Raw genomic sequence first — 26974 nt, forward strand, 5'->3', positions numbered from 1 at the left:
CTCTTTGATACCAATCTTTCATTTGAAAGTCACGTGTCTAGTATCTGTAAAACTGCATTTTTCCATCTTAAAAATATATCTAAATTACGCCATATGCTCTCATTGACAAATGCGGAACAATTGGTTCATGCGTTCATGACCTCAAGGCTAGATTATTGTAATGCTCTACTGGGTGGTTGCCCTGCACGCTTAATAAACAAACTACAGCTGGTTCAAAACGCAGCAGCTCGAGTTCTTACCAGAACCAGGAAGTATGACCATATTAGCCCAGTTCTGTCAAAACTGCATTGGCTCCCTATTAAACATCGCATCAATTTTAAAATATTGCTGATTACTTACAAAGCACTGAATGGTTTAGCTCCGCAGTACTTGAGCGAGCTCTTAACGCATTATAGTCCGTCACGTCTATTACGATCTCAAAATTCCGGCCAGTTGATAATACCTAGAATATCAAAATCGACTGCTGGTGGTAGATCCTTTTCCTATTTAGCACCAAAACTCTGGAACAGTCTTCCTACCATTGTCCGGGAAGCAGACACACTCTGTCAGTTCAAAGCCAGATTAAAGACACATCTCTTTGACCTAGCTTTCACATAATACATTATAGACTTCTATAATTTAATGTTAGGCTGCATATAGTAGGTCAGCCGGAACCGGGAACACTTCCCAAAAATCCAGATGTACTCGTTACATCATGAGAAGAATGGCATCTACGCTAATTTTAGTGTCTGTGTTTATCCCGAGGTTTTCCTGCAGCCTGCCGGATCCAGGCCGTATCCAGATCTGACGAAGGACCTTCGCCTGGACCGATGACAACGCAGTGCTGAAGTGCCAACTAGTCTCTCCCTATGGAGGATCCCTTTCCCACTCTACAGATAAGGCGTTGTCGGGAAAATTCGTCTCGCGGTCCTACCCCAAAGCAACAAATAAAATAAAATTCCTTATCAAAATTTATAAGGAAAGACAAGTATTTTGTTTAGGCTTGGCTTGTAGGGAATTCCAAACCTGCGTATATTCAAACGCACATAACTATAGAACCCATTCTAAATGCGCATGTGAACGCCATCAGCGTTTCTCACAGGTTCGCGTTTAAAGTCTGTGTAGAGGGAATGGTGTCGTCTTAGCGACCCCTAATTTAATAACAAATGATCATTGCGACGGAAGCAAATCAATTAAAACTAACTTTAGATGGAAATAACTTAACTCTGCTGTAAAGCCGAAACAATCTCTGTTACCTTAAATTATACGCTTATCTCTGTAAAGCTGCTTTGAGACAATTTACATTGTTAAAAGCGCTATATAAATGAAGATGACTTGACTTGACTTGACTTTCTGCGAATTCTTGCAGTCACCTTTTGCTTTTCACTGTCCAGCACGAGTAAACTTCTCAGGAAGTTGAAGGAGAGGTAGAGAGAAAGATATGTGAGAAAAAGATAACAGGACCATAGAATCAACATGTCATTAAAAATCTAGCTAGAGATCTAGCATCAGAAATAATGCAGTGGACAGAATATCACAATGGCACCGTTTTAAAATGTGTTGTCTTCAGATAGACATGGCAGAAAGTGTCAAAATTTCACTCAATTCTGTTTTCAAACCCCATTGAAAAGAAGTGCAGCAACTCTGCATGTTATGTAAAACAAGTCCTACCTTCCTCTGTTCTAATCAGCTTACACTAGATTAGATTGTTCTAACCAGTGTCATGACATGACACACACCTATCTCATATTATGACTCAATACTGTCTCTGTAGTTCATATAGTTCAACAAACACGGTATGATTATTTAGTAAAAGGAAAGCAATTAAATGTTTTACAATTCTGTTATATATTATAAAATAATTATTATAGGCAAATCTTATTTAACAAAATTGTTTTTTTAAATAATATTATTTTAAAGGGGAATTCCCTCTGGATTCATACTGTGTAGGCCCAGCCTACACAGAATTATTCAATATCGCTATCAATATTTAATATCGAAAAACAAACCTTTTGCTTAGCATATTTTTTTTGCTACAGATTTTCAAATTATGGAATTTAAAATCAATTACATGTTATACAGCATAATATCGCCCCAAATGTTCAATTATATACAGCAGTAAACAGATAGTAAACGCGTCTCCGAGTCGCCTAGTGGCGCTGTCCACAGCACGCGCATTGACGCACGCGGGCACGCGCGCAGTGCTCATTTCAAAACACTCGATTTTGCGGTTTCAAATCCGGATGCTGCAGGAAGGCAGAAACATAAGATTAAAACACGTATATCCGAGGTTTTGCGTGTTATTTCAGACCGCAATACGTGAATGGACACTGTGAAGTAATTCGTGTTTTTAAAAGTAAGCTACTACGTTATATTTGCACTTTAACAAAGACTTCTAAAGCAGTTAAAGCTCTCTATACGCATTGACTCTTCTGTACATACAGACATACCGTTGCATATGTATTATGGGGATCAGCAACTGTTTGGATAGCCACATCCTTCATATATATTGTATATATATATCATATATATGTATTACCTGATAAATAAATTAAAGCTTGAAGCTGTCCAAGCTGTCAAATAATGCTAGCATATTAATCTTATAAATTTACAATATACAGTCAATAGAGTCCCATAACTGATCATCTGAGTGTGTAATATCAGCCCTTTTCTGGATAGATTTGCAGGTGATCTGCAAAGCACTTCATAATAAATATTAGGATACGAGTGTTAGTATATTGCCGTTGTGCTAATTGTTCTTTATTAACATTTCATCACTGATGAAATCAAAATGTTCCTTATTTATTGTGAGCAAATTATCCGTGCGTGTTATTCCAAATGCTAAAAATGTTTATGTCAATCTCTTATTGAAATTTTATTACTTGCTTTGCTTTGCTGTCACTTAAACCCTCTTGTTTTTCAGTCCCTAATCACCTATAGTGAGTGACTTATTTTCACAATCCAATCAATTCCCAATGGATAATATCTTACATTCCAATCTCACTTTTTTTTTTTTTTACTTATTGTGTAATATCCAGTTCCAAGAATAGGGTTTCATGTAACCTTTAATCATTTCATTTTTTTATTTTTCACAGCTGATGGCCAGGTATGGAATCAGAACTGTTGATTGGATGGCAGCAGGAGAGGGCGGAGCTGAGGGCGGAGTTATCACATCTGCAGGATGAGTTAGCAGAGAGCAGAGCGGAGAGGGAGGAGCTTGAGTCTCGAGCTCAAGCTTTGACTGACAGGGTGAGGAGGAGGAAGCCATTGGTGTGTGGGGTGTGTGTGGGGTCCATCAATAACAAAGTGAACTGATGCCTAACTGATGGTCTCTCTGTGTGTTTGTACTCATGCTGTTTAGCTGTCTCAGACACTGGGCCCTTCTCTGTCATTATCAGTGCGTCTGGACGATGAGCAGAGAGAAGGGCGGAGAAAGCTCAGAGAGGGCAGAGAGAGAGAAGCCAGACAGGCTCTGCTCATCCATAAACTTCAGAACAAGGTCTGGACTCACACACACATTTTATATTCCTTCATATAACTGATGGCTGAAGAGCCTTGTAGAGATTTATCTTTCTAGTTTCATGGATCTTGCATTGTTCTAATTTTATATCTAAAACATTTAAGGGGGATTCACACATACAGCAATTTGCAGTGACAACGAGACTGGAAGTTATTAATTTACAGTACAGTTTAGTAATTCCATGACATGAGCAACAGCAAAGTTGAGAGAAGTTGAACTCTATGCTTGTGATTCTCTACTTTTATTTACTCCAAGGCGTTCTCCACTACAATATTTGATGCCCTCTCCCCTTTTTAATTTACAGATTAAAATAAGTAACCAAAATAATTCTAATTAAAATAATTAAATTTTAGAATTCCAGAAGTTTATGTTGAATTAAAATTAAAACTTTCTTGATTTGTAGTTTTAGCTTTTGTCAAAGATATTTTTTTCTGTATCAAAGAATTTCCGAAGTGTGAGCTCCAAAGTGAAGCCCGGGATTTATAAAATAATACAATTTCTGTAGTCAATATTAGTTTTTCTAGTTACCTCAGTTTTAAAGTATTTCTTCAGCTATGAATACAATTTGTAAATACAATCTCTGTAAAAGTATTTTTTTTAAATCCTTAACAAAAATGGGAAAATTCATGGAAAAAAATCATGGAAATTCATTAGTCAGAAAGTGCGGGAACCCTAAATGCTACTCAGAGCTATTTCACTTCTATATATGATTTACCACTGCCCACATACAGTAATATAATAAAAAACATGATGCATTGAAAACCATGTTAGAAATTATTGCCATTCTATTTTGATTCGTGCACTGATAATCAGTCATCTTGTTCATGATATTATACATTTCTGTGATTTATATACAAACACTTTCCTCATGTCTTTTTTTAGCAGCAAGAAAACTGATTCCTTGTCAAACTGAAAAGACATCTTATTTTACCAGCAATAAAGCCCATTTGTGATCAGGTTTTCAAAAACTATGCCCACTGATAATGACAGGGCATCTAGAACAGCCACTACGACCAGCAATACAATCACTCAGCAACCTCCAGCAATAAAAAACGCTGCATATGTGAATGCCCCATTAGCCTACCCATTTATGAGGACCAATCATATCTCAGTTAGTACCAAACAGTCCCTCACTGGTAATTAATGTGCTCTCATGCATGTGTGTGTCAGGTGTTGGAGTACAGGGCTCGCTGTCAAGCTCTGGAGCAACAGTCGATCAGCGAGGAGCAAGAGCTGAGGATCAGAGAGGTGAGACAAACAACAGTCCTCAGTGTTTTCCTGGAGAGCTGTGAGCATCACATTAACACTGTGAATTTCACAGAGGATGCTGCGGGATGAACGCAGTGACACTCTGGAGAGCACCCTCATCAGGCTGGAGGAGGAACAGCAGAGGTGCGGGAGCTGTGTAAGAACGGTTTTTATGTTTTTAGTGCTGTGACTGAGTTGTGTTTATTCACTGGAGCAGAAGTTTGGGGCTGTCGGAGGTCAACGCTCTTCTGCGGAGTCAGCTCAGCCAATCAACAGAGGCTAATGAAGCCCTGAGGGACGACCTGCGAAAGCTAACAGCTGACTGGTCTAAAGCTGTGGAGGAGGTGGTGGAGAAGGAAATCGATTGGCAAAAAGAGAAAGAGGTGAGGAAGAAAACTATACATATTAGGGATATGTGTGTTTGTCAAGAAAAATCTTGAGTTGGATTCCCAGGGATCAAAGTCAACACACATACTGATAAAATCGCTTTAAATTGGAAGCGTCATTGAAATGTGTAAATGTAAATCTATAAAAGGTTTTAATGCAGTTTTTTCTTCCTGTTAGTCTCTTTAAACTGCTTATTTTTAATAGTTTATGTATGCTCAGTCTTGTCATGTAAAAACAACCAAACTGGCAGTGGATTCAACTACTGTTAAAGTTAGTTGGGAAGTAGTCTCAACCTCAGACGTCACACCCATGGACCGTTGGCTGAACGTCTGATGCATAAGGCACACAAAATGGGAAACACTTTGAGAGTTTCGAAGTCGTCATCTGATTAAATTCTCCAGAATTTCCAGGAGATGTGTGCTTCGGTCTTTAATGGTCCGTTAATGGAAACAAAGCCGTTGTGACGCCAAACTTCCATGGAAGAAGAAAGCCGTCGTGTTTACAACTGTGACAATGAGCGCTTATCAGGATTAGCTAAACGCTGGATTTTCAAAAGTATGTGAAGTTCACAGCGACATTGTTGCAGTAAACTTGCACAACATTCTTTATTGAATTGCACGCCGGTCTGTTATTATGGGGATATTTTAAATTTTCAGACCCCTAAACATGACGTGGATCAAAACGAACTGATTGGTTGCATTACACGGTCAGACACCTTCTTGGGTAGCCCTTGGTCGCTGAAAGCTGCTAAGGAGTCTAGACCTTCTGCCGTCAGTCTGAAGGTCTGGCTACGCAAGACTAGTTTGGAAGCAACTGCTGATCTATTTGTCATTTACTAAATCCAGCATTACCAGGTGCACTTTTTTTAATTCTCTTATTTTGCAAGAGGTTTTATGTTGCCACAACAAAGTCAGTCCATTTTTGGTAGTATGAGTGTTGCCCTCTGAGGATGTAAAGGCAGCAAAATCTTGGAGTTGTCATCTTGTAATTACGGTAATTCCAATGTGCAGCATTAAATGCAGTTTTCGATCCTGAAATTTGTGATGTGAACGTGGCCTTAAAAGCAGGTTCATGAGCATTCAGTAGTTGCTTAGCAATGGCTCAGTTTTTCTGAGCTGATTTTATCAGCGTATTAGGGAATGCGTTGCAATATATTGTCACCAAGCAACTGGGTAGTCAAGTATGTATTAGTGGATGGGTGCGAAAAGATATTTCAGAGGTGTTTCACAGAGTGTAAAGATATTACAAGAGCATAAAATGGTGATTGTTTCCAAAAGAATGGAGATTTAGCTTGAGGGTCATTCAGTATATTCCTTAACTAAAAGCATTGTGTGCTTTGGTAGCTCTTCAAAATAACCTCAAATATTGCATCCAGTCATTTTTCACATTACATTTTGAGACAAACATTTTAGAATGCACTTTATTTGGCTTACAATGCTGTTACCGTGCAGTAATTATAGTATTTCTCAAATGTCAGTGAGATGTGAAAATATTTTCTCATACCTCTGCCGCTGTAAACATGTAGCACTGCGATTTCTCTTCCTCAGACTGAATTTGGAGAGAAAGGCTTTGTAAATGTAGCAGGAAGATGTTGCTCCACTTGTTGCTTTCTTTTCCACTGACAGACACAGATGGATGAGTGTTTGTGGTAGTACAATCAGTTTCTGACAAACAGTAGCCTTAGGATCAGTCACAATGTAAAGGGAGCATCTACTGGTTTTCGTTTATGCAATATAAGCAATATTTTATTATTGGAACAGATTTAATTTAATACTTTATTAATTAAGTTGTACCATTATTTTGAATACAGGGTTTGACAGACCACATAGGGAAGGAGCAGACCAAACTGATGACTCTGTGGGGACACGTGGTCACGCTCAGACGCCAGTGTCACTCTCTGAAGACTGCTACTGACAAGTGAGGACATACTGAAAAACTACTGAATATAACTTTTGGAATATTATAAATATTTTTACTGTCACTTTTAATCAATTTAATGCATCCTTGCTGAATAAAAGTTTTTTTTCTTTCCCAAAAAACGGAAAAATCTTACTGACCCCAAAACATTTGAATGTAAAGGTCCTTGCACACTGAGTCCGAAATTTTCGTATGCATTTTTTTCCGTATTCGTCATTCGGTGGCTCTGAATTGTCTCAAAATGCTTGCTAGGGATGCGAAAAACGCAGAAATCGGAAACCCAATCCAAATTTTTTTTATGACGGACGAAAGTTTTGGAGGCAGTGTGTTAACATGATTGACATGACGGGAGGTCGTATTTATTTTATAATGTGCGAAAATTTCGGCCGAGAATTTTGGACTTTTAGTGTATGTATTTTCTGCATCCTCCATGTGCATGTGTTGTGTTTTTGTGTCACAGAGACCTGTGGGAGCTGAGAGCAGAGTTCTCTCGTCTCTCCTCATCTCTCCTCTCTGTATGGGCTTCTCCTCGATCGGCTCCCATGCTGCCCCATGACTTCCATATAGCCCACTCCTCTACAGCGCAACCTCTCTCCTCCACCCAGGGGCCGCTGTCTCTTGATGATCTGAATCATGAAGAGAGGGAGTCGACTGAATTAAAAGCCAACCTCGAGTCAGAGACACTGGAACTCAGGAATAGGTCATTACAGGGTTCACAAAACATTAACCCCATACTGAGTTATTTCAAGTATTCTCAATATATTTGCAATGATTTTGCAGGTGATAAATTCATTTAAAATAATTTTGTTCACTGCATTATTAAAAAAATATCTAGATATAAAATTACAAGATGTTATTACAAGTTAAAAGATGTATTACTGTGTTTCATTATATTGTACTGTGATTGTTTTTCAGGATAACAGAGCTGAATATGACAATTAAAACTCTTGAAACTGAAAGGGAGAAGCAGGAGGCTGAGATGGAGAGGAGACACAGGCAGGAGATGGAGAGAGAACAAGAGCAAGAGAGCAAGTGGCAGAGACAGATAGAAATGGAGAGAAACTTTGAGTCTGTCAGACATGCTATCAGGACACTGGTGAGTCAGCATGGGAACAGGAAATGAATTGTGATTATTGTACTGAAGCATGAATTAATTCATGGGTTCACTCTCTTTTTGTCCAGTCGAGGGTTCTCAGCTCTCAGCAGATGAGTGGGCAGTCAGGCTCTCTGTCTGCAGATGATGTGTCCAGTGAAGGACTGTCTTCTGTCCTCTCTGTCATCGCTCAAGCCGAGACTGCCTTGCAATGGAGACAACAGGAAGTACAGGTTGGTCAACGTGACACCAGAATTGACCCCATTTATTTTCTTAAAGGGGCTATATGTAAGAATTTTCATGTATTAATTGCTTTTTTTATTGCCAGTGTGTGAACAGCTTGTAACGTAACTTAAAAAAACGAGACTATCCCCAACTTCCCAGGTTGTCTATGAAAGCCTGTAGACTGATTTTTATGTGAAAGACTCTTTACGTTTTTGGCGAGGATGAGACGTTTACACGCTCCCGAGAGCATCTCTTCTATTCAGTTGCACATGAAATGAATGCTTATACAATGTCCAGGATAATGCCAAAAGAGCCATTCTGTACTGTAATGTCAATATGTCATGCTATGAAAAGGATTCATTCAAACTATAGTCTCATAAAGGCTGATCTATATAGTCTATAGTCTCAAATATACTTTATAATCAAACTATCATAACTGTGTATCATAACTAATTTTAATTAACGTTACCTCATCTGTCGACATAATGCCGGTATATTTCCAGCAGGGAACATATCCACAGCGCTATCATCAGATATTTTCTTAACCTCTGCTTGTTTATTTTGTTATTAAGAGAAAAGCGAGCAGCACATATTTACATATTCATCTAAACTTTGCTCTCCACCGAGTGGACGGCATCGTGGTGTCCATTAACACTATGTAACTGCAAAGGTATTTCCAAATTCTTTTTACTTCTAAGCGAAGACTGAAAAACAATTTCGCCATGAGTATATCAAGGCCTTGAATCACGTTCTTTCTCTTGTATGTGTGCACGAGTGCGCGATCATGAGCAATAAGTTGCTGGCTGCAGTTCAGTTAATGGCCACCAGTGTCGCTAATAACAAGGCTTTCTGAATTCTACATATAGCCCCTTTAATTGTTGTTGTCTTCCGAACAATAACAATGGCTTATTAATCTTTCATCCAAATGTAATAACTTAGTTTTCAAAGTTACATTTTTGGCTTGTCATGAAGCCCTCTTAGTAAGCCAGGTCTTTTTTTGTCAGGATACTCAGTTGAGCTTGCGTAGACTTGGGACAGAGAAGGAATCACTGGAGCAGCTAATCATTCAGTTGGAGAGTGAGAAGGCGGAGCTTCACGAACAGACCAATCAGGGAGCATTGCAGATGAAACACACACAGGAACTACTGAACAGGTGATTAATGCTTCATTGTCTCATTTTCATAACTCATACAAATACACTTTTACCTTTTAATATTTCCAAATTCTACCTTTAGAGGTTAATTTAATCGAATAACTGTTTTTATTTATTGAAACATTTGAGTTGTAATATAACGTCTATTTTGGTTATTTACAAAATATTTGAATACTATTTTGACAAAATGGTACTGAATTTTTCTAGCAGCCATTACAAATAATTATTGGCTTATCAGTTGTAACTATAAAACTGTAATTGCTGTAAACTGACACGGCTGAATTTGAAAGAGTAATCTATGGAGGTGTTGTGTGTGACAGTGAGAAGGAGATGGTGACTAGTTTGCGCAGTCAGATGGAGGAGGCCGAGAGACTCACCGAGGACCTGAGACAGGAGAATGAACATATGAGACGACAGAGAGAGAAGGAAGAGGAGGAGAGAATCCAGCTGGAGAGAGAGAGACAGAAACGGTATGCTTACCCATCAGTCCCCCTTAATGCTGAACTCACTGAGGGTGTGCGTGTCATTAGATCACTGTTTAGTCATGCTTATGATTCTAAATTTTGATGATAAATGAATTGTTTTTGTAAATCAGCATGGAGGCAGAAATGCTAGAGGCCGCTCAGCTGTGTGAGAGAGAGACTCGCACCCGTCTGGAGCTGCACAGCCTGCAGGGGGCACTAGAGAGAGAGAAGCTGGACCGAGAACGAGCTGAGCAAGAGATAGCCGACACTAAAGATTCTTTACTGAAGGTAAACTGATATAATTACAGTGGAGAGAGGCGTGACTGTCACAAATCATACTCACAATTTTGAAAAAAATCTCACCTATGGTAGCCAGCTATATACACTACAGTTCAAAAGTTTGGGGCTAGAATAATTTGTGTTTAATGTTTTCGAAAGGGTACCCTTTCTGTTCACAAAGGCTGCATTTATTTGACCAAAAATACAGTAAAACAATAATAATGTGAAATATTATTGCAACTTAAAGAATTTAATAATTACAAAATAATTATATTTTCTAATATAATAGGATAATTTCTGTGATGAAAACCTAAATTTTTGAGCATACTTACTCCAGTCTTCAGTGTCACATGATCCTTCAGAAATCATTCTGCTCAAGAAATATTTCTTATATTATCAATGTTGAAAACGGTTGTGCTGCATAATGTTTTTGTGGAAACCCTGATACATTTTTTCAGGATTCTTTGACGATTAGGAAGTTCAAAAGAACAGCATTTATCTGAAATAGAAATGTAACATTCCAAATGTCTTTACTGTTTGATCAATTTGAATAAAAGTATTAATTTATAAATGTTTTACTGACCCCAAACTTTTGAATGGTATTGTAACCTTGTAATAAGTGTAATTAACAATGTTCAATACATCACAGAATGCCAAATGTTTATGTTTGTAAGGCATAAACATGATTAATGAATGCAGAATGCAGTGACAGCACAGCCATGGAACATGTGATGGTTGTGTCACAACTGGCCCGAAACTCTCTCAAATCAGACTCTTCTCATTGAGTCATGCCTGTTAAAATGAGCTCATGGAGTTTTGTATGAGTTGTGTTGTTTCACATCCTGTATTTCATCACCCTTCCAAACTTTTCATCATTCCTTTATGGTGTTCTCCTTCTCTCCTCCCTTCCAGGCACGGGAGTCATTACTGGCCCTGTCCTCCAGTCAAACCCAGCTCAAGAGAGAGCTGGCAGAAGGTCGAGATGCCCTGGAGAAAATGGCTGCTTTAAATGAAGCTCTGGCCAAGGACAAGAGAGAACTCAGTGTTCGTGCTCTGCAGGTCTGGCACGCAGGTTTAGCCCATCTTTAGCACAGATCACTTACACTGCCTGCCTAGGGACATGACCAAATCCCCGCAAGCTGTCACAGGCCTCCTGCCTTTAATTACTTGATTCATTGCCAGAATGCATTGATGGCAGGGTCAGGTTTGGGATGGAGGGATGAGAGGTGTGATTTTTGTCTTCCTGACCCCTTAGCTGGAGACGGAGGTGGCAGAAGCCCAGGCCCAGATCCAGGCATTTGGCACAGAGATGGCGGGTCTGTGCAGGGAAGTGAAGACCACGTCTCTAGAGGCCAATGAGTTAAGGTGCGGCATTGCAAAATTAAAAAATTCATAAGTCAAGTCAGCTGATGAAAAAGCTATAGGTGTATTAGAAAGTCTGCTGACTAGGAAAATGCTAAATGTAAGCTTGCAAGTATTTCTTTAATTTTATAGCACTGGAAATGCTGTTTATAGGTCTTTATTACATGGCTTGGTTGAATTCCAATGTAGAATGCGGTCTGTTATTTCTTGATAACAGACCACTGCTAAGTATAACACACCGTTGCCATGAAAAAAAGAGCGTTGCTAAGGACGCACGATTCTAACCGTAGAGACGGAACGGACTATTTTCTTTAGTGGAAGCAATACAATCGTTTTTAAATCAGTAAACTCCTTTTTAAATCAATATTTTGTGTCAAATTATTGATTTATTTGGTGGGTAGCCATGTAATTAGCGGGATAATGTAGAGCGAGGCCTACCCCTTACCTTTACCTACTTGTTATGCAGAAGGCAGAGTAAAATGTGTTTGTATAATAGGCAGTTTGAACTTTAAATAACAACTAATCGGGTCCCTAATGAGCTAGTAGGATTTTGGTAAGAATACTAATGAATACATTGGGGCTTTTAGATTACACTATAAATGTCTTAGTTTATCTCAGCAGCTGTTATATTTGGATGTAGTATGCTGGCCCTGTTTATTCACAGCCAGTGATGCTTTACAGCAATTGTGTTGATGACAGCAACTGTGTTCCAGGGAGCGGAGAGAGACGGATCTGAAAACTCTGCAGCAGCTCAGAGACCGAGAGAGAGAGCTGGAGAATGAGCTGGAGATAGAGAGGGAGGACAGGGAGAGGGAGGTGACTGCTTTCACAGAAGAGAAGAGGAAAGATGAGCAAAGGATTGCAGAGGTGAGAATCTCAGACAACACTGACTGTTTGCCAACTAGATTCAGAAAACAAAAAAGTAGTCTACTTTTTTCGAAAAACTTAACATTATACTGTTTTTTAACTAGGCGCAAGGTGACAAGCTTCCAAGTAATTGTCTCTCTCTATATATGTGTGTATGTATATATGACCAATTAAATTGTTTTTTAACTGTATGCATAAAAAGTGCATTCATAAATATAAAATATGTTAATGATAAAATAATGTATTTTTAATGAAAATAAAAATAAATCTCTGTTTCATGTACAATTATTTATTTGTTGAGTAGGTGTGGAATATGAGGTGAGAGGTCATATTGGGGAAAAATTGTGATAATCATGGGATTTACTGTTCATTAACCTGTACACATATTCCCCTGTTTTTGAATACATTTTGTGTTTTGGGTCCACTCATGGACAGTGATGTGTTTGTGGGTCAGTTAACTGAACAGTGCAGTACGATAATGAAGGAGCTGCAGAGTGTCCAGGCAGAACTACTCAAAGCAGCAGAGCAGCAGAGAAGAGCTGAACGAGAGAAAGACGACCTAATGAGAGAGAGCCAGAGACTAGAGGACACAGTATGTAGACTGGAGAGAGAAAAGGAGGAACTCTCACAAGTCAAAGAGGAACTCGGGTATAGTCTGTGTTTATTTGTTTGAAAAATACATTCTCTCATAAAACAATATACTAATAGCTCAGTATTCTTTTATACTATTCTTTTCAAGAGGCAGTGTGTGCTTTATGAGGACATTTTTACCTATAACATCAACATCAACTCATATTTTATGTTAAATCTTTATAACTGGATATAATAGAAATAGATCAACCATATTACATATGTATTTCAAATAGATATTAGTATTAATATATATTTTGTTCAAACCATTTTTTGTACCAATACCTTATTAGTTTCTAAGCTGCTGCTGTCTCTCTTCAGAGGTGTGGTGGTATGTCTCCAGAAGCAGATTGCTCAGGTTCAGGAACAGTCCTCAGGTCTGGAGGTGCAATGCAGTCAGCTTCAAACACAGGTGGACACGCTCACACAGACCAAAGATGTTTTGCAAGGTCAGATTGTTTAATTAAAAAACAAACTTCTCATTGGCTATTCTCTTTAATGATTTAATATGTCATTGTATTTGTGTGTGTAATTAAAATGTAAAACTTTTCTCTCTTAATTGTTTAGGAGAGATTCAATGTCTACAGACAGACCTGGAGAGAGAGACAGCACAGAGAGAACAGGAAAACCAAGAAGCAATGGAAGAAAGAAGGAAGAGTGAAAGAGAGATAGAAAACTGGCAGCTGGAATGCAAGAGAATTCAGCGGGATGTTGAACAAGAAATGGAGAAAAACAAAGTACAAGCGGAAGAGAACAAAACTGAGAGAGAAAGATGGCAAAAAGAGAGAGAAGCTCTGAACGCAGAACTTGGCCAGAAAGATGGAGAAGTGGAGATAATGAGAAACAAGATTGATGGTTTGTTAAAAGAAAAAGAAGAGCTTTCAGACCACTTAGATAAAAGAAACACAGACCTTGAGAAACTACAAATGAAATCAGCAGAAGAGCAGAAGACTCTCGAACTGAGATTGAGAGAAGCGTGTGATGAGATTGAGGGATGGAAGGAGAGAGAAAACAAGGTTCAGAGAGAGAAAGAAGAGTTAAATCAGAAGTATATAGAAAGAGTGGAAAAAGAAAGTCAGAACCTCAAGATCACAGAGAGAGAGAAGGCTAAGATGTCTGATCTAATGAAAATTAATGAGGATGAAATACGAAAGAGAGGAGAGGATATCGAAGAGTTAAAATCAAAAGTCCAATTGCATGAGAGAACAATTGAGAGTCTGGAAATAGAGTTACAAGAGAAAGAGACTTTGGAGAGTAGAGTAAAAGCCCTGGAGAAACACAACACTCAACTGAAAGAGAGAGAAATGGAGAAAATAAGAGAAAATGAAAACAGGCAAAAGAAAAGAGATGAGCAAGAGAGGGAGAAAGAACTGAGGTGGAGAAGACAGTTACAACAGAAAGATGAAGACTTGATAGAACTCAAAAGCAGAGTTGAAGAACTAATGAGAGAGAAAGAACATATCTCATTACTCTTGGAAGAAAGGGATAAAGATGTTGAACAATTGCAAACTGCGTTGTCAACAGAAAAGAGAACTCTTGAACTGAGACTGAAAGAGGCAAAAGACAATGTGGAGTGGTGGAAGAGACGAGCTGGCAACATGGAAAAAGTGAAGGAGAGCATAAATTGGGTTGCTGAAAGAGAGAGAACAGAACTGACTGAGCTTCTTAAAGAAAAAGAAGAAGAGATACAAAAGAGAGAAGAGGACATTGGTGATCTCAAAGGTAGAATTCAGTCATTAGACGTAATCATAGAGAAACTAGAGACTGATGTTCAGCAGAAGGATGAACAACTTGAACTTCTAAAGGAACAAATCTCACAGATGAAAGAGAGGGAGATGGAGAAACAAAAAGAGGTGGACAGGAAGCAAGTAGAGGTAAAGGAACAGGAGAAACAACTGAAAAGAGAATTAGAAGATCTCAATACTCAAATGGAGGGAGTCAATCAAGAAAAAGAGGCGGCACTAGAAAGGGTGGAAGAGAGAGATAGTCAGCTGAAAGAATTACAAGCAAAACTTACTCAAGAACAGAAGACGTTTGAACAGAAGCTCAAAGCAGAGCACGAAGAGGTGAACAGGTGCAAAGCCAAGTTAGCCGAGATGGAACGAAACCGGATGAGCTTGGAGGAAAGGGAGAAAGAGGAAAAGAAAAGACAGGAGATGGAGGAAAGAGATAGGGAGCAGATACTGAGAGAAGAGCTCCTTCAGAAGGAGCGGGAGCTGAAGCAGTTGAGATTGAAGATTGATGAACTGAACCAGGAAAAAGAGGAGGACAGGAGGATAAGAATGGAGCAACAAGAAGACCTTGAACGACAAACTGCCATCCTACAAGACACTGAGGCGGCGGCACGGGAACTGAAGAAGAGTTTACAACAAAAAGAAAAAGAGGAAAGAGAGAGAGTCCACCGTGATGAAGAAGCAATGAGAAGGCTGAGAGAAAAGCTGCATGAAACTGAACAGAGGTACCTTGAAGTCTCAGGCTGTCTACGAGAGACTGAAATGAAACTGGAGAAGGAAAAATGTCAGAACAGAGAGAAAGATGAGAGACTAATGGGCTGTAACCAAGAGCAACTATTGGTCAAACGTGAGCTAGATCAAGAGAGGGAGACTGTTGAAGAACTGAAGAAACTTATAGGCGAACAAGGTGAAGAGGCGAAGACACTGAAGGGAAAGCTGAATGAACGGTTGGAAGAGGTAGGAAGGTTGTCACAACTGCTGCAAAACAGCAGAGGGGAAGCACAGGTGCTTGAATCCAGGGCAGAAAACAGTGAAGAGGAGAATCAAAGATTGAAGAGGTCTTTAAGTCAGGTTGAAGATGAGAGGAGGCGTCTGGAGACCCAACTGAGAGACGAAAAAACAGAAGGGGAGAGACTGAGAGCCAGGCTTGAAGATCTTCAGAAAGATCAACATATCTTGATGGAGGAAAAAGAGGGACGTGTGGAGAAGCTTGGGGCTCGCATTAGAGAGCTGGAGGAGGAGAGAGACCATCTCTCGGCAGACTTTCGAAGGAAAGAGAGAGAGATTGAGGCTCTTAGAGATGAAATGTTTCGGGAGAGGCAAGAGAAGGACAGAATAAGCTCTTTGCTGAACGACGCAAATGAAAGGAAAGAAGTACTGGTTTCTCAGATGGATGTTTTGCAAGAACAGGTGGTTAATCTGTCTAGCACCAAAGAACAAACAAGGTCAATGATCCAGGAAAGAGAAGAACAGAACCAGAAGATGCGAGAGGGGCTGATTGCGGGGCTTCAGGAGATGGCTACTCTGAAGGAACGGCTGGAGGAGAAAGATGAGAGACTTATGGGCTGTAACCAAGAGAAACTTTTGGTCAAACGTGAGCTAGATAAAGAGAGAGAGACTGTCGAAGAACTGAAGAAAATTATAGCCGAACAAGGCGAAGAGGCGAAGACACTGAAGGGAAAGCTGGATGAAGGGTTGGGAGAGGTGGGAAGGTTGTCACAACTGCTGCAAAACAGCAGAGGGGAAGCACAGGTGCTTGAATCCAGGTCAGAAAACAGTGAAGAGGAGAAACAAAGATTGAAGAGGTCTTTAAGTCAGGTTGAAGATGAGAGGAAGCGTCTGGAGACCCAACTGAGAGATGAAATAACAGAAGGGGAAAGACTGAGAGCCAGGCTTGAAGATCTTCAGAAAGGTCAACATATCCTGATGGAGGAAAGGACGGGACGTGTGGATAAGCTTGGGGCTCACATTAGAGAGCTGGAGGAGGAGCGAGACCATCGCTCGGCAGAGCTTCGAAGGAAAGAGAGAGAGATTGAGGCTCTTAGAGATGAAATGTTTCGGGAGAGGCGAGAGAAAGACAGAATAAGCTCTTTGCTGAACGACGCAAATGAAAGGAAAGAAGTACTGGTTGCTCAGATGGATGCTTTGCAAGAACAGGTGGTTAATCTGTCTAGAACCAAAGAACAAACAAGGTCAATGATCCAGGAAAGAGAAGAACAGAACCAGAAGATGCGAGAGGGGCTGATTGCAGGGCTTCAGGAGATGGCTACTCTGAAGGAACTGCTGGAAGAGAGTCATCGTGAGGGAGAGAGACTCAGGTCCATGATGCAGGAAAGGAAGGATGAGTTGGTCCGGAGCAGAGAGGATGGAGTTAGGGCAGCACAAGTTGAAGCCAAAGATCTTCTACTCAAAGTCAAGATGTTTGAGAAGCAAAAACAGGAATTTAAGTCTGCCCTGCAACTCCAAGAGGAACAACTTAAGAAGAAAAATGAGGAAGGGTTGCAAAAGATAGAACAAATGCTGCAAAGAGAGGTGAAGTTAGAAGAAGAATTGATGACCATGAAGAGCGTAGTGGAGCAGAGAGAGGCTGAGCTGACCAGAGCAAGGGCTAGAATAGACATGCTGGAAGATCAGAGGACTGAACTCAGCTCTTTGGCCGCAGAGAGGACCAGAGAAGCAGAAGAACTGAGTAACAGATTCAGAGAGCTGAGGCAGGAAGTTGACAGACTGAGAGAGGATAGAATAAGAGAGAGTAAAGATTGGGAGGAACTCAAAAATGAAAATAAAGAGAAACAAAATGTGTTAGAAGGATTGGAGTTCCTCAGAAAAACATTGAGGGGAAAGGAAAAGGAGACAGAATTGATGAAAGAGAGATATGAAAATGAGAAAAGAAAAAGTGAGAGATTCCAGCAAGCGGAGGAGCAGAAAGTTAGACAACTAGAATTATTCTCAGAGAGACTGAAGGATAAAGAAACTGAGTTGGAGAGTATTCGAGAAATGGCATATAAAGAACAATCAGCAAGACTTAGATTGCAGGATCAGTTTGAAGACGAGGAAAGAGATGCTAAGATATTGAGGGAAAAAATGGAAACCTTAAAGAAAGAGAAACACGAGCTGGAGACCAAAATAGAAGAAAATATCTGTAATCTTAGAGAATCTGAAAAGAAAAACAATGGACTAAAGATGGATAGTGGCCATGGCACTCTGTCAGACTTCCTAGAGATAAATGCTGAATATCATCAGCCTCATGACAAGTTGTTAGGGACAGACGCACTTAGAAGGGACCTTACAAGAAAGGAACAGGAAATAGAGAGGTTGAGGACCAAGGCTCAGACGCTGCAGACTGAGATAGACAGATTGAACTCCACAGTAAGACATGCAAATGTAAAAACTGGGCAAACAGAGAATGAGGAATGGGAAAGGCTAAAGGAACAAGTGTCCGCTGTCCTTTTAGAAAAGGAGGAGAGGGACAGACTCCTTAGAGAGAAGGATGTTGAAGTATATGCTCTGAATGAGCGAGCCAAGGAACTGACTAAAGACAGGGACCGGGTCAGGACGGCTCTGGAGAAGACTGAAGCCATGCTGATTTACTATAAAGAGAGGCTGGGACAGCAGGAGCACAAGAGAACCCGAGCAGAAGCTGATGCGTCACAGGTCAGTAAGGCAAAGACATCCCCAAGTTTACAATACCTAGCATAAAATACCTATCATTATAATCACAATTAAAGAGGAATCAGACTGGTAACTCAAAGGTCGCGGGTTCGATTTTCAATACCGGCAGGAAATGACTGGAGTGGCCTTGAGTAAGGCACCTAACCCCCAATCGCTCCCTGGGCACTACAGCAAAAATGGCTACCCACTGCTCTGTCTGTGTGTGTGTGTGTGTGTGTGTGTGTGTGTGTGTGTGTGTGTGTCCACTACTCACTACTGTGTGCCCTAACTTGGATGGATTAAATGCAGAGGACAAATTCCGAATATGGGTTACTATACTTGGCCTTTCACTTTAATTTAAAGGTACATATTTATATAGTTGTGCTGATATGGCCTTGGACTTCATACTGACACCTACTGGTGTGGATGCATCAAAAGCTAAAGATGTCAGTTATCAATAAAAAAAAAATGCCCTACTCAATCATATTCTATGAGCAAAAACACTGGGTGACAGAAGAAGTGAGTAATATTTTCGACTAAAAATAGTTACTAAAAATGCACTTTTAAATATAGATTTGTTTGATTAACCTGGTATGTAATTAAGGCCTGGTTTCACAGACAGGGCTTAGATCAGAGGTCTTCAATCCTGCTCCTGGAGGGCCACTGTCCTGCAGAGTTTAGTTCCAACCTGCTTCAGCACACCTGCCTTTGCGATTCTGAAGAACCTGCGATTCTGAAGAGCTTGATGAGCTGATTCAGGTGTCTTTGATTAGGGTTGGATCTAAACTTTGCAGGGCAGTGGCCCTCCAGGAGCAGGATTGAAGACCTCTGGCTTAGATTAAGCCAGGATTAGACCTTAGTTCAATTAGGACATTTAAGTATCTTTTATAAATGTGCCTTAGAAAAAAAACATTACTGGTGTGCATCTTGAGACAAAACAATGGCAGTGACATATTTCAGTGCAAGTTGCTTTCAGTTAAAACAGCTTGTCTGACACCGGGGGAAAGAGTAGTATCAGGAAATCTCAATTAAGGACAATTATGTTTTTCATGACATGTGCCCTTTGAACACATTATTTAGTGAATTGGTAGTTTATTATACATTTTGGCCAATATTAATAGGAGAAAGAGCTTGAACCAAAGGCCCAGGACTCCATAGATGAGGTGGATACAGACTGTGCTGTGCAGGAGCGTCTGTCGGCCATGCAACGGGCCGTGGCACAACTGGAGGTGGATCAGAACCTTCTGCAGAAGAAAAACAATCATCTGGAGAAGAAAATTGAGAGACTTCGAACTGAGCGACAGCACCTTAGAGAGACGTTGACACAGGTATGAGCACACCTCACGAAGGGACCATATATTATGATGTCAGCATGATTAATGTACCTACTGTATTTGGCCATCACCAGGTTGAGCTGGAGAGGGGGAAACTGAGGCATCAGCTGTCACGGTCAGAAGCTGGAGTTCTGGTATGATGGAGAGAGTACATTTTGCAGTGCATTTGTGTTTTTTTTCTGGTTGTCTTCCTGTGTGATGGATTGTCACAGAAGGGACGATGTTTGTTTTTGTTAGCCTTATGTATTTTTATTCTTATTAGAGTATCAATTTGTTAGTTTTTAGCAACCAGTGTTATTTTTGTATTATTTATACTATTTTTTATTAATATTTTAAATTAGCTTTTAATTTTAGTTTAAGATTTTGTAATTTTGTAATTTTTTCATCTAATATTTTTTATTTGATTTCAGCTCTATTTATTTACCGAAAACTATTTTAGTTAACAAGTTTTAATACAATTTAGTTTGTTTTAGTTAATATCAATACTGTTAGCAACATGATAATGCCAAACTTCTGCAATACATTTGTTTTGAGTCATGTGTTAATTGCCAGTGGAAAGTTTAAATAGCTAAATATCATATCATGTATAGGACCTGTCAGATGGTACGGACAAGGATGAGCTGAAGCGACTCGGAGCCCGAGCCAGGGAGCTAGAAGAACAGGTTCGTCCTTAACACTTCCAACTGTTCATTAGTATTTTGGCATATAAAACTTAAACCCAATTTTCTAGGTTCACCATCTTCGTCTCATGTTGGCTGTGGACCATCAGCAGAGGGCAGAGTTCATAGACCGCTCTCTGAAGAACAGCCAGAGTCTGATGTCCCTGAGACAGGATCTGAACGAGTCTCTAGCTGCGGTCTCTCAGCGGCCCGTCCCTTCAGTGCTGGAGTCAGAGACACAGAGGCTGGACAGGAGCATCAGAGAGGAAGAGCTCCGACTGTCTTTCAGCCAAAGCTAAAGAAATAAAACACTCCTTTATATGTAATGACTATTATATAGTTCATTTAACACCATATTTTTGCACTTAACATTCAGTAATTCTGGCCGTGTGCCTAAGATTTATTTTACACTCAGGATTTTACTGTTATTTTACATATGAATTGATGTGTTTTAAACCATTCTAAAAATGAGCTACAATTACAATTAGCTACAAAATATCACCTTAAAAGAGGCAACTATTTTAGATGGCGAATTTCAGGTTTACATCTGTCTTTTCCTGGCAGATAATTTAATAGCTAAAAGCTTTACGATCAGTTTACAATACTTTTCAAAGCTATTCCGTCAGTGTTATAATGTGTGCAATATAAGCAGTCTGTTTAATTAAATGTAATACTATTTTTTTTATTATTTCATTTTTCATTTATTTTCAAATAAAAGTAAAAACGATTCAGAATCTGTGTCCTCACATCTCTGATACCAAATCACAAATATAGGTTTTAAGCTCAGGGCCTTGGGTTTGATTTACTGGAATGTATAAACTGATAACGTGTATAACCTGAATGAAAGTTATTTTGGATAAATGCATCTGCCAAATGCATAAATATAAGTGTTTTCACTATAGTTGTTACAACACGGATACCATCAAATCTGTGTGGTATGTGTGACTGCTTCTCTTGAAAGTCAACGTCTTAAAATAAATTATAGAGCACTTGATTTTAATGACAGGGCTCTCGTGGTCCTTTGAGGCCTTGTTGCTTTACTTACAGGGTCACCAGGGGGCGCTGTTTGTATGGAAAGATCGTCTGGCCTCAAGTCACCCACATGTACATCACTGTCTGTCGTAGTCTAACCTTGCTCAACTTTGATAGTATCAACCGAAAGGCGCAATCAAAATACAAGCAGTCCAACTTCAAAATAATTACAAGTAACCTTTGCTTATAAAATGCAGTAGTAAGCGTGGTGTTTTGGCGGAAACTAATGTAACCATGGTAAATTTGTAAGGGTGAAAGGAGAGAAAGAAAGCGACACAATTTTGAATTGGATTGGAGAGAGGGAGAGAGAGAGAGAGAGAGAGAGAGAGAGAGAGAGAGAGAGAGGGAGAGGTGGGGGTGGAGGAGTAGGACTTGGCTACCCTTCATCTGTCTGCTCTAGGCGGAGCTGAAGTTACCGAGAGCGGCCGCGGGAGCTCAACACGATCCGCGAGGCGATAATCATCCACACCGGGAGAAATGCGTTAATTTACCCGAGCAGACCCTGACCAGCGATCAGTTTACCGCCCATCATCGACTGAGAGTCACTGCGCTGTTTATCAAACATTATGCGGGAATAAAATAGGATAAAGCCGGGAAATGTCGGGCATGTCGCCAGCTCGTGAAGCTAAACATCGACTGAAGCGGGCTGACACGAAGAAACCTGACCCATATTGAGATACTGCTCGAGCGTCTGGACCAGAACCAAATAGATCGAAACTAAATCTTGTTTATAAACGCTGATAACAACCGAGACGTGATCACAGCAATTTTAAGCCCTCTCTTAAAAAGGCTGAAGACATGCGAGGATTGCAAGAAGTGTAATCGCTCAAACTCCGAACCAGCATGGAGAAAATGTGTTTATAATCTATTTATCAAAGCACACAGAAACCCAAAGGCATCTAAAAGCATGCATTGCCTCCAAACCTATATCTGCACGTCTCATTTCGGACTATTCCCTCCGAGCACATGAGCTTGAACTTCGTTCGATAGAGAAGAGGGGGAAAAAAAGGAAATCTACTGGAACTTTTTTTTTTTTTTTTTTTTGGAGCTGAACCCATCTAGAAGCACCGGGACTATCATCAGGATGAGAGTGCGGATCCTAAACCGAACATCAGTACTGTCACTGGGGCTGTGCTCAATGCTTCTGCTCGGTGCTGTGGCTGGTAAATATGCTTCAGATCTACATTTCAACTGATATTATGTGTATCCATATTACAGAGTTATGTGCATGTTGTTCATTAGAATCACTCACCGCTGCAGCATGGACACTAATGTGAGGTGAACTGAATCGGTTTACTGTACAAATGTGAACTGTCTGGACTGTCGTGCTTCTTATTGCTTTGCTGGTTCACTCACTGAGTGATGTTGTTGAGGTGCATCTTGTTTCAATATCATTGTCAATAGCTTGAACTTGAAGGGCGTCTTCTGTGTTAGTCTAGTTAAACTAAAGTGGATTTACTTTGACAGTTACACAAGCAGGTGATTTTAGTGCTACTTAGAAAGAACAGACCTAGAGAGAATATTCCAGAATATTGGGAATATGCAGAATTTAATTGGTTATATATAGTATTGGATTTGCATATTAGTTGTAACTTAAATTGTTTTGATGGATTTGTGATGAATTAGTTTTTGCATTGATGCATTTCCTGAACACATTGGAAGCCTGTTGGTACAATAGCACAGTGATGGTGTCAGATGGTAATATTATGGTCCATGTTTCTGAATTATCTTATTAATGCACTCACTGTAAAAAAAAATAAAAATATTTTTTGCTGCTGTTGCTGCCTTAAAATTCTAAGTACAATCAACTTGAATGTTTGTCATTTCAACTTAAATTACATTAAACTGAGTAAAACATTTATTCAGTTATTAACTTATTTTAATGAGTTGCAAATATGTAAGTAATATGTAAGTTGTTATAAGTTATTGATCATATAATTCTTTTAAAAGTGTATGTTATTTAAAAAAATTTTTATTATGGGGCATGTCCTAAAATCTTGGTATTGCTTTGGTATTACTTTTTTAGTGCTCTTGTTTTGTCTGTATTTTGAATGTTTTTGTCTTTTGAATGCAGCAAATGTTTTGACAATGTTTCCTGGTATATGAATCAAGACTCAAGTTTTCAGTCATTAGTCAGTGGTCACATATTATGGTGAATCCTGTTTTTGGTAGTTTGATGTCAGTATAATGAACTTTAATAATGTTTTTTAGTCTGTTTAAACTGAAGTGTTTTGACTCTGCATTGGTCAGTTACACAGGCATGCGCTTTGGGGGATATTTGGAGAGAAATTAGAAACGTTTCTGCCTGGATTGTTGGTTTCATAATCAGATGATGGCTTGCTCATAGGCTATATGTCTGTTTTAGGACTCGAAATACAGAATTACAAAAAACTGGACTGTTGCAATTTTTTGTGTGTGAAAATGTTGGCAATAGTGTAGTGCAGGATCAAGTTAAAATAAGGCTGTGTGTGTGTATAAATCACACAGACTGGGGATCATTATCAGAGAGTGTGTTTTGATGTCTGTTTCTTATCTCTTGCTTTCATATGGATCAGATCGACCATGCTGTGTGTCGGCCATTTGAGCCTGTTTACCCTGATGTGATGTGCAGTTGGTCATCAGATCAGAAGCATGTGATTATTGTACCATTGATTGTTTTGAGACCCTTGAAAAGTCCCTAGAACATTACAGGAATGTGATGAACGGATATATTTCCCTATGCTGTACACAATAATTCATTCAAGTCTGTTCCCTAATTAAGCGTCAATTACTAGACTTAGAGTTTTGTAGGGTAGTTATTGTTTATGTGAGCTAACTGCATGCTAGCTGGAAATGTATTTTGGGTTCAGCCTTGACCTCGGTGAGATAACGGTCTCTGTCTCCACTTGTACAGTAGATTATGGAGAGGATGGGATTATGAACGTGTCAGTTGTGCTCTATTCCTCAAAGGTGCACCCAGTCATTTACTCCTAAAGAAATTAGAACTTTTTTGACAAATATGTTTAAAATGTCTTACACTCATGGAGGCTGCCATGTTGAGATCACATGACCTACAGTGTCATGCAATTTAAAGAGTTCTGTGAAAAATAAAAATACCAATTTGTAAATAGTTTTACCTTTTCATTTATTTTTGAAAAAAAAAATTGTTTATCAGATAATCCTTAAAAATATGTATTATGGTTTCCACAAAAATGTTAAGCAGAACAACTGTTTTCAACATTGATAAAAAAATAATTATTTATTGAGCAGCAAATCAGCATATCAGAATGTTTTCTGAAGGATCACGTGACACTGAAAACTGGAGTAATGATGCTGAAAATTCAGCTTTGCCATCACATGAATAAATTACTTTTATTTAAGTTATTTTCATTTGTAATAATATTTCACAACAATATTAATGTTTTACTGTATTTTTGATCAGATAAACGCAGCCTTGGTGAGCAGAAGCGAATTCTTTCAAAAGCACAGAAGTATTACTGAACCCAAACTTTTGAACTGTAGAATGGAAAGGAATACAACAAAAGCTGTTTTCTTTTTTGATAAGAAACAGAAAAGCTTGTCAGTGTTGATTTGTCAGTATGAAGTCCAAGACCACTGGGATGAATAAGAGCCAGCAAAATATATCCCAAACATTAATGAGTGCAGCTTAAAGTCGAATGGAAAGTAAGATCCTTAGATTCTCTAATATTCACATTGGGAATATGCAGGATTTGTATACAGCAAGCATATGCATCAACAACAAATGAATCAATTACAAATCACCACACTTTTTATTTGATTGTGTCACTTTTACCTTACAGTTCTGTAATGATACCATGGTACAGTGATGTGTCACATGGTAATACCATGACCCACATTACTGCATGTTTACCATATTCAAATATGGTTTGTACATGGTACTTCAAAGAATAATTGGTCCTATCATGGTGGAACATGTCCAATATGTTGGTATCATCATAGTAGGCTACTTTGTTGTTAATGCTCTGTTTGTTTTTGTCTTTGAATGCAGCAAGCGCATCCACAAAAATATCTTCTTTATATTATATTAATCCAGATAATTTCCGGTCATGAAAATAACCCAGTACTGATTTTGAGAAATGGAAGAGCTAGAGAGACTGCTTTTACAGTTATTATGAGTCATAACTTAAGCTATGTTTTTTAATTTCATCTTTGGTTGAACCTTCAGGGCACACCAATAGAAATGGCTCATTCACATTTCAAATATAGTCAATCTCCAACAAAAGCTTCTTGTCAGATTCCTTTCAGCTGAGTGTTATCGCCATACTAATTCTCCTTAGTTAAAGTGATCGTACTAGGTCACATAATATTCCACCATCATCTGTCCTTCAAACCCACAGGTCCCGTGAGGAATGTGATTTCAGCTTTGCGGTTGTGACTACAGAGGTAAGACCACACAATGGAGACGACATGGTAATTAAAAGTGTGGTCTTGTCCAACCATGCTGGTAAACCGGTTCGTGGACTCGTCACAAGCTCATTTTAAAGCCGTTAGGAGCTGCCACAGTGATTTAGATCTGGATGGGTAGTTAGTTTCACTTGAGGGAGTTTAGTACTGCAATGTACCGCAGTTGGGGTTGGGCCTTTCAGGAACCAGCGACAGGACGGTTTGTCGAGCATGGAAAAGATTAAGCTGAAGGGGAGGCTGTACGGTGTGCGAGAGTCATTACCCCGTCTGTGACCGCTGTGAGAGCATGAAGCTATGGATCTTTTGCCACTCTGCTAAGCCCATCAGCACTCATTACTCATATACACACACATGTGTAACATGACCATTAAGGCTCTGGCGATAGTTCATACACGGTATTGGCGCTTTTCAGAGACGACAGGCCGTGGTATGAGATTCTAGCTGGGCCATGAAGAGAGACATTGTGTTCTTGATCAAGGACGTTCTGTGGAGACTGTGCATCAATTTCTGGATAATGGACTGTGCACCATGTTAGAAACACAATTAAGCCTGTGTCTTGACCCATGTCTTATCTTGGACACCGTATCTGAACTTGCTGACAAACTAGCAGCTTATTTCACACACAGTGGCAGAATTTCTCAGGCTTTGCCAAGTGACTTTTTTTTATATATATATAAAAATAAATTATATTACGTATACAGATATTATGGGTTTTTTTGGACACGGTACCATTTACATTAAAAAAATTTAATGTACATTTTTACATTACATGCTTTTATCTAACGTGACTTTGAACACAATAACACATAACAAACAATGTTTGCAATCATGATACTATGTTTATGATAGTTGGTACCATTGGTACCAGCACTATTTTTTATATACAGTACTGTTTAATGTGTTTTAAAACAAAGTCTATGGTCACACAAAGGCTCCATCAAAAATACAGTAAAAACAGTAATATGAAATATCATTAAAGTTAAAATAACTGTTTTCTATTTGAATGTTGTTTAAAA

The 26974-nt window shown here is 39.2% G+C and overlaps 2 protein-coding genes across 2 annotated transcripts in view; both read left to right on the forward strand.

Annotated features, from left to right (window-relative positions):
• The first annotated feature begins 2177 nt into the window (after positions 1–2177).
• Positions 2178–21499, forward strand: LOC307164113 (uncharacterized protein). Its single transcript, XM_079880535.1, has 23 exons — positions 2178–2335; positions 3075–3228; positions 3341–3478; positions 4670–4747; positions 4821–4891; positions 4965–5130; positions 6945–7051; positions 7512–7751; positions 7967–8147; positions 8234–8377; positions 9374–9522; positions 9843–9992; positions 10118–10274; positions 11178–11324; positions 11521–11630; positions 12341–12494; positions 12949–13142; positions 13446–13573; positions 13692–18511; positions 19630–19836; positions 19917–19976; positions 20433–20504; positions 20573–21499. The coding sequence occupies exons 2-23, from the start codon at positions 3088–3090 to the stop codon at positions 20798–20800; spliced, it is 7842 nt and encodes a 2613-aa protein (XP_079736661.1). The 5' UTR covers positions 2178–2335; positions 3075–3087; the 3' UTR covers positions 20801–21499.
• Positions 21500–21931: 432 nt separating this feature from the next.
• bmpr2b (bone morphogenetic protein receptor, type II b (serine/threonine kinase)) overlaps positions 21932–26974 on the forward strand; it is a 75979-nt gene continuing 70936 nt past the window's right edge. The window contains exon 1 of the mRNA XM_079880536.1: positions 21932–22696. Within this exon, the coding sequence (XP_079736662.1) occupies positions 22618–22696 (79 nt within the window). The 5' untranslated portion in view covers positions 21932–22617. The remainder of the gene's footprint in view (positions 22697–26974) is intronic.

The sequence above is a fragment of the Squalius cephalus genome, assembly GCF_949319135.1.
Source record: "Squalius cephalus genome assembly, chromosome: 9".
In the NCBI taxonomy this organism is placed as follows: Eukaryota; Metazoa; Chordata; class Actinopteri; order Cypriniformes; family Leuciscidae; genus Squalius; species Squalius cephalus.